The 12,426-nt window shown below is 31.2% G+C and overlaps 1 protein-coding gene across 1 annotated transcript; it reads left to right on the forward strand.

Annotated features, from left to right (window-relative positions):
- Positions 1–9,528: 9,528 nt before the first annotated feature.
- Positions 9,529–12,426, forward strand: LOC111912207 (caffeoylshikimate esterase). The gene is made up of 7 exons (XM_023907930.3): positions 9,529–9,619; positions 9,727–9,759; positions 9,867–9,993; positions 10,080–10,226; positions 10,546–10,676; positions 11,604–11,741; positions 11,838–12,426. The coding sequence occupies exons 1-7, from the start codon at positions 9,617–9,619 to the stop codon at positions 12,216–12,218; spliced, it is 960 nt and encodes a 319-aa protein (XP_023763698.2). The 5' UTR covers positions 9,529–9,616; the 3' UTR covers positions 12,219–12,426.

The raw sequence follows: 12,426 nt of genomic DNA on the forward strand, positions 1-12,426 counted from the left end.
AAAAAAAGAAATTGAACTCAAACTGCACTTTTTGGCAAATCAAATGACCAAATTTGCAATTTACTCTATAAATTATTTAAAATAAATCATAAAAATAATTTGAAATTACATTAAATAAAATTTTAAAACCTTTTTGCTTTTGCTTTATATATTACATTTATAGAAAGGGATAGTAGTTTGAAAGGGTAACAAACTTTCAACTTTGTTCATATTTAGTCACCACTTTTTTCCGTGCATGATTTATCTTTGAATTATTTCAATTTGTTCACATTTTACCCTTATTACTGATTATAACTGGTCATAAGGGTAAAATATGAACAATTTCAAATAATTCAGAGGTAAATCAAGCACGAAAAAAGTCTACTGACTAAATCCAAACAAAATTAAAAGTTCGTTACCCCTTCAAGTCATTATCCCATAAATAAATTCTTTTATCTTGGTAAATCACACTGTTATATGTTCTTCATTTAACGACTTCTTAATAAATTTCATTATATTTTTTATATGAGTAGAGGGTTTAATTTTTATGATTTAAAAAGTATATATTTCCTTTATCACTACAAGATTTAAGGGCATAATGTTGCTCGAAAGGTATAAAGAGTAGCCGCAATTACCTTTAGTGGTGGCATGCCGCAACTAATATATCATTGGTAATGCTTCATTAGAACTATCCCGTCCTTATATCTATTGATATAGTTTGAAACACATGTTTTGTACATAATGTGCATAAGTAGTATTGCGTTTACAACACTTCGTCATAAATAGCATAACCGTTTGTTATATATATATATATATATATATATATATATATATATATATATATATATATATATATATATATATATATTATGTACAAGAATTATTGTAATATGTGGTTGCATAAAGGATGTCTCATTTTAACCTATAAAACTGTAATTATAAATAGAAGCATAAACATAGAATGGATAAAAAAGATTATTGGTGATTTTAGTCTTATCAAGATGTTTTAGTGTAGTTATTAATATTGAGATAGATTGATCTCTATTTCACTTACCAAGATTGGAGGTTCCGGGTGCACAATCGGAGTGATTAATATAAGCCCGGGATACGGGGGTCCTGGGGAAGTGCCCTTGGGTATGGGGTTCCAAAGGGCAACACCCCTAGCGGGGTCCAATGGGTATAGCCCCTTGCGGTGTTGGCACCAAAACTCACTTGATGACATCAGGATGATGCATGTGTTGGTTATGTCCAATAACTACCTATTTTGGCATCAAATCTGGATGTAACCACCATTAACTACTTTCCCTCATGTATAAGGACATTTTTTATGTTCAAGAAAACGGGTTACAAAGATATACGCTAAATTTTTTTATTAAGGTTTTCTCTATCTCTCAACAACACATCAAGCAAGGTATTATGTGTTTCACAATCCGAATTAGGCCTGTAATTCAGATTGGTTCTTTCTTGGATTATTCCACTTCTAAATGCATGTACCCCGGTCAAAAAGGACGAATTACACATTTCAGAAAGTATTTGGAAACATGATCCTTGAATCTATCCAAGTTTGTATTTATTGTTATTCTGATTTCTAAAATCTAACATTCAAAATTTGTAATTTTTATAAAGGAATAACAATGGTAGAATCTGTCAGGGACATGAGTTCCAAGTTTGGAAAACTTGATAAGTTTGAAGGAAACGATTTACGCCGTTGTCAAAAGAAGATTCACTTTCTTCTTACCACTTTGAAGGTTGTGCAGGTTTTTTGAGTACTCCTGCACCAGAAGCACAAGAGAATGAAACGATGGAACACACTAGAAAACGTTGCAAATAGGAAAATGATGACTACATTTTCTGTGGGCACATTCTGAATGGTATGTTTGACTTTCTCTTTGACATCTATCAAAATCATGGATCTACAAAGGAACTGTGGGATGCCATTGAATCTAAATACATGGTTGAGGCTTGTCATGCAACAATACAATGAACTCATGAGGATTCCATCACAAATTAAATAACACAAGATGCAAATGGATGAATCCATTTTTGTTTCAAGTGTCATTGACAAATCGGCCCCATTATGGAATGACATTAAGCACACTTTGGAACACCAAAAGGAAGAGTTGTCTCTAGTACAAATTGACAGTCACTTGATAAATTGAAGAGGGTCTTCGGGTTCAAGAAATTGGCAAAGGAAAAGAAAAAGAAGTTCATGTATCTTCAGTGAAGATGGTGGAGGATGACAAACATCAGAAAAATAATAAAGGAAAAAGGAAGAAGAAGGATGACCATCACAAAGGTTTGAACAAGAAAGCAAAATGTGTGTGTTGGAATTGCAACAAACTTGGTCAGATGAAGCAAGATTGTCATTTGAAGAAGAACAAAAATGGTGCAAGAACTTCTGGACAAGGATCTAATGATCAATGTCCAAAACCACAAGGTCAGAATTTTATTTATGAAATTACTACTACTGATGTTATATATCATGGAACACATATTTTTGAATCATTATATGTTTAAGATGATGATCATGCATGGTGGGTAGACTCGTGGGCGACGAGTCATGTGTGTAAAGATCGCTCTTGGTTTAAGGATTATGAAGTAGTTAATGATGGATCGATGTTGTATATGGGAGACCATAATAAAGCACATGTTGTGGGTCGTGGTTGTGTGTCTTTATGTTTTATTTATGGAAAAAGTCTTTCTTCTTAAGATTGTTATTCATGTTCCTAAGATTAGAAAGAACTTGGTTTCTTGTGGTGTAGTTAATATATGTGGATATAAACAACTCTATGAATCTGATAAGTATGTATTATCTAAGTGTGGTACATTCATTGGGTTTGGATATAATTGTAATGGGGTGTTTAAGTTGAATGTAAACAATATAGTTGTAGATTCTATATACATGGCTTGTTTTAGCATTGATGATTCTTCTTTATGGCATGCTCGTTTAGGACATATACATTATAAAAGATTGCTTAAAATGTCTAAAAATGGATTATTACTATCTTTTGATGTTAACATAGAAAAATGTAAAACGTGGATGTTAACTAAGATAAATAGATAACATTTTCCTAATGTTAAAAGGCATTCTGTTATGCTTGAGTTAATTCATTGTGATCTATGTGATCTGCATTCAACTCCACCCTTAGGAAATAAGAAAGACATAGTTACTTTTATAAATGATTATTCTTGTTTTTTCTATGTATATTTGTTACATTCCCATGATGAAGCCCTTGATAAATTCAAAATTTATAAAAATGAAGTTGAGTTGTAACAAAATGATTTAAGCAAAAGACTTCGCATTGATCGAGGTGGAGAGTATTATGATCCTGGTTATTTCAAATCTATTATAATTATACATGAAATAACGGATCCATATACTCCTCAACAAAATGGGATTTATGAAAGGAAAAATAGAGCTCTAAAGGAAATGGTGAACTCTATGTTGTCTTACTCAGGTTTGAGTGATGGTTTCTGGGGAGAAGTTAGGCTAACTACATGGTATCTTTTAAACAAAGTTCCAAACAAAAGGAACAAGGTAACTCCCTATGAACTTTGGTACAAAAAGAAACCAAACTTAGGATATCTTAAAGTTTGGGGTTGTAGGGCTGTTGTGAGGTTGACTGAACCAAAAATGAAGACTTTAGGTGAAAGAGGTATTGGGTGTATCTTTATTGTATATGTTGAACATTCCAAGGCTTATATGTTTTATGTTATAAAACTTAAAGCTTCTGTTTCATTTAATGCTATTATAGAATCTAAAGATGCAATATTTGATGTAAATCATTTTTCATCCATACCTAGACCAAAAAACCTGGTTCCTAGTTTTAGTGAAAATACCACGGAAGTTGTACTTGATTCAAATGAATCACCTGAGCTTAGAAGAAGCAAAAGACAAAGGAAAGTTAAATCATTTGGTAATGCTTTTCAGCTTTACCTAGTTGAGGGTTCTAGAGATGAAATTTCAAATAAATATTCATATTGTTTTAGTGCTGAAGAAGATCCTAAAACATTTGATGAAGCAATGAAATCTTAATATGTTGCTTTCTGGAAAGATGCAATAAATGATGAGATAGATTCCATCATGAGGAATAATACTTGGGTGTTGTCTGATCTTCCTCCTGGATGCAAACATTTGGGTTGCAAGTGGATATTCAAAAGGAAGATGAAAGTTGATGGATCAATTGACATGTTTAAGGCTCGATTGGTTATTCAAGGTTTTAGACAAAAACCTGACATGGACTATTTTGACTCTTATGCTCTGGTTGTTCATATATCTACCATTAGACTGTTGATTGCCTTAACAACAATTCATAATTTGGTGATTCACCAAATGGATGCTAAAACAGCTTTCTTAAATGGTGATTTATATGAAAGACCTGGATATGTCTCCTGACGAATTGTATGCAAGACCAGGGTCTGGACCCTGACAGTTCTATGTAGGATGACAGTTGTCTTTATGATGCTTGCATGAAAAACTAGGAGGTGGCTCTTGGCACTTGTTTGCAAGACCCGAGTTTTGGCCCCTTGCTTGGTAATGAAATACCATGATACGACTCATGACATGATAGTAATTGTAAGACTATGGTTGACACGTAGCATTATCTATTCTATGTATGGTATGTGATATTTTGGGAACTTACTAAGCTTTGTGCTTACGGTTTCATGTTTATGGTTTTAGGTACTTCTGGTTCCAAAGGGAAGGGTCTGACGTGACTGTACAACATCCTCCAAAAATTTCCGCATCGACTATTTATGATTTTTACTCTAATGTTTAAATTATATATTCACTTTAATCGGTTATGAAACAACTCGTTTGTATGGTTTATTATTTTTAAAATGAAAATTTTATTATGAATTTTTGGGATGTTACAAATATATGGTACATATTCTATTCTTTAATACTCCTTATAAGCACAACACAACAAACATGATGACTAAAATCAAAATTGTTAATCTAAGTAATTGCTACCAATAGACAAAATAAACTAAGGAATGATTACAAAAATGGATAATGACTTGTAAGGGTAATGAACTTTCAATTTTGTTCACATTTAGTCATTGAATTTTTTTTTCATGCTTGATTTATCTCTGAATTATTTGAAATTGTTCATATTTTACCTTTATGATCGGTTATAACCGGTCATAAGGGTAAAATGTAAACAATTTCGAATAATTCAATGGTAAATCAAGCACGAAAAAAAAAATACAGTGACTAAATATGAACAAAATTGAAAATTCGTTATCATTTCAAGTCATTATTCCTTATAAAAAAATACGAAAAGATATTATTTTATAAGGCCTATTTTTCTATTGTAATAAGAGCCCTAAAATAAAAATAAATTGGGTACAAAATTCAAAATTGATTAGTATTACTTTATAGTTTATCCTCAATAACTCCTTGTTATATTTTAATGATCTTCTATTAAGAAAGAAAAAAAAACTTCTTATCATCAGTAAAAAAAAATTATTTATATACAAATAAATGATGCTTAGCATATATTGAGAATTAAAGCATGATCTAAAGTGTAAATACGTTTATAAATGAATTTATAATTGCACTAGCGTCCATTTGTACGAAAGTTGCCATCGACACATTTTTGTGATGTCTAAGATTTAAATTTGAGACCATTTAGGTATTTGGTCTAACAGCAAGGGATGTGTTAAAATTTTACTACGAGACATAAAAAGTGTATATGAATTGATTCAGAATATCTTAGGCCCTGTTTGATAGTTGCTGACTGAGTAAGTGCTGACTGAGAAAGGTTTGTCTGGGTAAGAAATCCTGACTGAGTAGGAAATCATGTTGTTTGATTGAACATCTGACTGGATATGCTGACTGATAACAAATGACCATTTCACCCTCGATCCAAACCAACATCCTAAAACATCTGACTGGATGTTTTATTTAACATACATTACTTCAAAATTAACATTTTAATTAAAAAAATTTATTTAATAATTCTCATATTAAAACAATTTTAATGCCAAATAATCGAAATAAATAATATTAAAAGAAATTAAGAGATACAAAAGCTAATAAAAAGTGAATCAACTCTCCCAATTAACAAGTTAAAAAAAAACTCAGGTACACATACAAAAACTAAGGAGCATTTTCATCCGAAATTGAGTATCTAAAACATGAATTGGGCAAGAACAATATAAAATCATCAGGTACCAAACTAGGTTGGAACAATATGCTTAATCAAGATCCTCCAGAACCATCAAGCATCTCTATCATAAACAGGACAGGAACAAAAACTCAAGGGCAATTGCGTTAGAATTGTGCAATCCTATGGCATCTCTTATGCACTCCCTATGTAATAGAGGGTGATCTTAATAACAATGCAGTATTGCTTTTTCCAGAATATCACTTGTAAACAACGAATTAAAAATTAGACATTTTGCTAGATTAGAGAATTTATGCCTTGAAAAATCAAGGGTCTTTTCTTGTTTATATAAATTAACATTAACTACGCAAGCAAATCTTTCCCTCATTTTCCCTCTCTCTCTTTGAAAAGTGTATGGATGAATTCAATGAGCATAAATCACAACGTAATCAATAGTTTAATGAATTTTTTTTGCAGGTAAGTGAATAACGAGAAATTAAAAACAAAAATCAGAAGCTAATACATGCAGGTAAGTGAATAACTATCAAGAAATCGTTTAGCATGTAAGTAAAGATATGCAGATTATGAAGTTTAATTAAAAACATACCTTGAGACGATGAGAATCCGATGACCCTGATGAGAAATCATGATAGTGTGCGATGGTAGATAAGAAGAAAAAGCGGGAATGCTTTCCAAGTAGGGTTAATTGGGGAAAAGTAAAGAACGTGTTCCCTTCCTGTTCTGTCCCAATCAGTTCTTCCCAACTAACGCAGCCTTAGGTCACTAGGAAGGGAACACGAATGAGGGAAGAAAGAATAAAGACGGAGGGGTAGGATGGTCTAATTTCCAATTAGCGATTGTGAAGGAACTGAGCGAGAAAGCAATTTGGGTCGGCTGATCTTACCGAGAAAGCACAAATCAAACACTTCGGGTTTGACCGAGTCAGCCCAATTTGCTGACTCGACCCAGTCAGACATCTATCAAACACTGCCTTAGTTTGCCGTTTAAATAAATAAAAATAAAAAATTAGGTCTTTAGTTCTTTACTAATCTAAAAAGGCTGAACTTGATCTTTATTTATTTAGTTCTTTACTAATCTAAAAGGCAATGTTTTAAAAACCGGTTGGACCGGGAACCGGGGGAAGGAGCGGTGCAACTATCACCGGTTTTACATTGATTTCTGAATCGGATTGAATCGGCCGGTTTTTAGAAAAAACCCGGTTGAACCGGTCAAAATAAACCGGTTGAACCGGTTAATCCGAATAAAAACACATGAAAAATAATTATTTACATAATAAACTTTGGTATTTTTATTTTCAAATATATTTAGTTTTCTCTAAATAAAAACATATGTTAATGTTATAAAGTTTTTTGATGTGGTTGTATTCATCTAAAACTATATTTTGTTTCGGTATTATATTTTATTTTCTTTTTAGCGTATATCGATTGATGTAAAACACTAAAACTTATGGTTATGTTTTATTTTAATGTATTTTGATTCATTTACAACTTATTTTTATGTATATTTTTAATGTTTGAACTTGTAAACATCAAATTCATAATTTATATATGTATGTATGTGTAGGAAAATAGAAAAAAAACATGAAAAATATAGAAACCGGTTCACTCGGCGGTCGAACCGGTTGAACCGGAAACCGGTCACCATACCGGTTCAACTAAAAAACCGTTTTTTAAAACATTGCTAAAAAGGCTGAACTTGATCTTTATTTATAAAAGAGACGAGAACTAGCATCTTATCACATAACCACTTAACTAAGGGTCTTATCGAGCCAAGTCAAGTCAAGTCGAACACTACCAAACTCCAAACTTGACTCGACTAATATGGTGAGCATAATAACCGAAAAACCGAACCAAAACCAAATTAACCCATATAACCAAACATTTTAAAAACCATTGGTTCGGTTTCAAATTTTTGTTAACCGATAACTAACGGTTCGGTTATGGTTTTATAGGTTAACCGAACTAGTATTAACCGAACCACTAACTTTATATTTTAATATATAAAAATTATAGATTATATATAAAATAATATAGTCAAACTTATTTAAGACCCATTAAAATTTCAAAATATAATTCATTAATCCTCACTTATTAGGAGACGAACGAGCAATCAAACCATCAAAGGCTGATCACGCAGACACACACAATCTTCCAATCATGTCAATAGTTAGATTATTCATTACTGTTGTAATTCATAATCGGCTAATTCTACAATTTGTAAACATTATTCACAATTAGCTTAATCTTCACACCCATAATCCTAAATGGATGATTCTCACACCGTTAATCATAATCAAAGATTGTTTTGACTTTATAGACCTATTCGAATGATTTTTTTGACTTAATCACATTGAATATACATGAGTGATTGGATTTTTTTTATCCAGATAACACATAATATAAATGTTTGACTATTTTATTTTATACTTTTTGATTTAATCGCATTGAACGTGTATGAATGTTTGACTTTATTTTAATGTTAATATCAATTACCAATATATGAAATTATTAATGTCAATTTTTTTTAAAGTTTTATATTTTTATTGAATGTTTTTTTATTTTGAATGTGACTATGTGTTATCTCACTTTGAGTATCAAATGTACACATTTTATTCTATTATTATAAACTAGGTTACAAACATTGGCGTCGAGAACTTTATAAATCATTAACCATTTATATTATTTTGAATATTATAATTAACCAATATTAACCATTAACCAAAACCGTTAACCGACAAAAACCATTAACCATAACCAATATTAACTATACTCAACGGCTATCAAAATGTATTAACCAATCATAATGGTTATGGTTCAGTTTTGACCAATAACCGAACCAAACCGCCCCATACACACCCCTATCGACTAAATAACCCGAGCTCAAAACTTGACTTGAACTTGACTTGAGCCTTAAATTCAAGCTTGAACTCGAACTTGAGAAAGTAATAAACGTTTTCAAGCTCGACTCGATTAACCACTAAGAAAATAAAATTGCATTAAATTACAATAGAAGTGCGATTAAGTCGTGAGCTCAACTCGACTCGGTTTTATAATATGTAAATATGAATAAAACAAAGTGTAAATGTATAAATATAACAATGCTCTCAATAAGTCTGCGAGCTTCACGGGCTGAGTATTCCAATACTCAAGTTCAGCTTGATAATTTACTCGAATAGTTCGAGATCGACTTGAGTTGAGTCGATTTCGAGTATCTCATAAATTGGTTCGACTCAATTACACCCTACACTTATTCAATAACGATACCCAAGTCTCTTTATTTATTTATTTATTACACATTAATTTAAATAAAATGACATGTAATCAATTGACCATCCAAATTAGACATTTGATTTGAGCCCCTATAAAGTATAAACCGCCCTACTCCATAATTAATTAAGCACTACCACCCCCCCACCCCCCTATTCCAATATCTAAGGATCCACAAAACTAGTTTATTTTTTATTTCATTGAAGAAATACAGACACAGATACACACAAACACTGTTTAATGGTATGTCTCTTTGCATCCATCCTATATTTTTCTTTTCTGCAGATTCGCATGATTCATGTTTTATTTAATGATCAAATTCTTTTCTGTTTGTTTCCCACGATGCTCAGGCAATCGAAGATGCAAATGTCAAATACGAAGAGGTACAATTCGAATCTTTCTATTTTTTTCTCCATCATGTTGCTCTGTTTTTCGTTTCTTCATGAAATCATGCATGAAACACGTCAAAATCTTGCTATTTTCTTTTCAGGAATTTATTACAAATTCAAAGGGTGTGAAGCTTTTTACGTGCAGATGGCTGCCAGTTGATTGCGAACCGAAAGCTTTAGTCTTTCTTAACCATGGGTATGCCATGGAGTGTAGTTTCTCCATGAAAGGCGAGCTTGATTATTCTGAAATTTAATTCATTTACATTTTTTATATTAGAAAATGATTATTAAATGAGTTGAATTTATATAAGTAGGACCTGCAATGAGGCTTGTAAAGGCAAGATTTGGAGTTTATGGAATAGATTGTCAAGGGCATGGAAAATCCGATGGAGTTCTGGGTTACATCCCTTCTTTTAGTGATATGGTTGACGACTCTTCTGATTTTTTCACAAGCGTTTGTGGTTAGTTTTATTTATTTAATTTTAAAAAAAAATTGTGTTCTTGAGGTTTTCTTTCTATTTTTAGTAGAAAAATACATGAGGAAAGAAGGGTTGAATTTTAATCTTGACCATTTCCATCCAAACTAGGATATACGAGATTTTGGGTATTGTTTTTGAATGATGTATAACCATCACAAATTATTGTTATTATATTTTCTAAAAAAAGAAAACAAAATGATTTTTCTGTTATATGAGAAAATACAAACTCGATTTTTTTTTGGAGAAAATAATATTAAGAAAGAAATAAATGCTAAATTTGAGTTGGGAATTTAATTTTCAGAAAAGCAAGAAAATAAAAATAAATTGAGGGTATTGCTTGGAGAATCCATGGGGGGAGCAATGGTTCTGAGGTTACATATGAAGAAACCAGAGTTCTGGGACGGTGGAGTCTTGGTTGCACCCATGTGTAAGGTGTGTTTATGTATATTTCTAGTAGTCTTCTTCTTTAATGTTTTTATTTTGTTAAAATGTATTAGTTAGTTATTAGTAAATACTTCAAGGCCGATTTAAATTTTATCAAATTAGTTATCTCTGCTAAACTTTAGTGTTTTTTTTTGGGGGTAGGTGAGGTCTTTTTGACAATATATTATGTATAAGTTTAAAATTAAAACACAAGATTTATCAGTTGTTATAAAAAAAAGTACCAATAATTGACATAATACTTCAAAAAATATGGAAACATCTCTTAGTAGTACTAAAATCAAATATTCATTTTGTTCAAAACAAGTTGGATCTCGTATATATTTCATCAAATAACCAAACTTTTCTTTATAAGACAAAATTGACCAAGATGTCATATTTTATGATGGTTATTTATGTATATTTGGATTTTTCAATAGCTCAAAATAAACATTTTACAGTATGTTTTATTGCGACTTTGTCTAGGTAGTTGAATGTTTCATGTGAAAAGTCCACAGATTACTACCAATTTTATATATATATATATATATATATATATATATATATATATATATATATATATATATATATATATATATATATATATATATATATATATATATATATATATATATATATCAATTACCAACTACAAAACCATAATGGATATGTTGGTGGTTAATCTCATTGACAAATAACTGAAGTAGTTTTATTAACGAGAAAGATTTAATCATGTACGTTTAAGCTTTTTAAGTTGTCACATTAGGTTATGAAAGACTCTAGTTTTCAATCATTTTTGTTTATCTGAACAATTCTTCAAAATATAAAACATAAATTAAATTTCTTGTATTGTTATTCTGTCCTTATTGGTTATCTTTAGTTTCTTTCATTCCCATTTATTTAATATTTGTAATATTTCACATATGTTAAAATTTTCAGCTTTCTGACGATATGAAACCACCACAAATTGTGGTAAGCATATTATCACACCTTACAAGAATCATACCAACGTGGAGAATAGTCCCTGGTCAAGATATTATTGAACTAGCCTTTAGAGATCCTAAAATTAGAGAGGAGGTACACAAACTTCACTTTTTTTCTTCATTGATTATTATAATTTAGTTTCACTTATTATCAAATATCAATCAAATCATTTGTATTTCCTTGTGACAGGTTCGTAAGAACCCATTATGTTACAAAGGTCGTGTACGCCTGCAAACTGCTAATGAATTATTTGGTGTCACCACAAACCTCGAAACAAGACTCCAAGAGGTGAAACTGCCATTTTTTCTTGCACACGGAGGCGACGACAAGGTGACGGACCCCACAGCAAGCAAACTTTTGTATGAGAAAGCATCTAGTACTGACAAGACATTTAAGTTGTATCCGGGGATGTGGCATGCTTTGACTTACGGGGAATTTACTGAAAACACTGATATTGTGTTTGCTGACATTATTACTTGGATCAATGAGAGAATTGCTCAAGGAAACTCGAGAATGGAGAGGGAGCAAAAGAAGAAGAATGATGAGTCGAGTAAAAAGAATGCTAATTAGGGTTTACACTTGTGTAAGAAGTCAATAGTAAGAACCTTGTATTCTTGCATTTCCTTTTATAAAAATCATAATACCTCCATTTCCGAGGTGTGTACCAAATCATGCAAGTAAAGTGTTTCTGAATGTCATTAGATTTTTAAGTAATCATCTACTCATAGTATGTTAGTCGAAACAATCATTTTCACGAGAATGAGTCCCTATTCCAATG

Source organism: Lactuca sativa, chromosome 2, assembly GCF_002870075.4.
Source record: "Lactuca sativa cultivar Salinas chromosome 2, Lsat_Salinas_v11, whole genome shotgun sequence".
Lineage (NCBI taxonomy): Eukaryota > Viridiplantae > Streptophyta > Magnoliopsida > Asterales > Asteraceae > Lactuca > Lactuca sativa.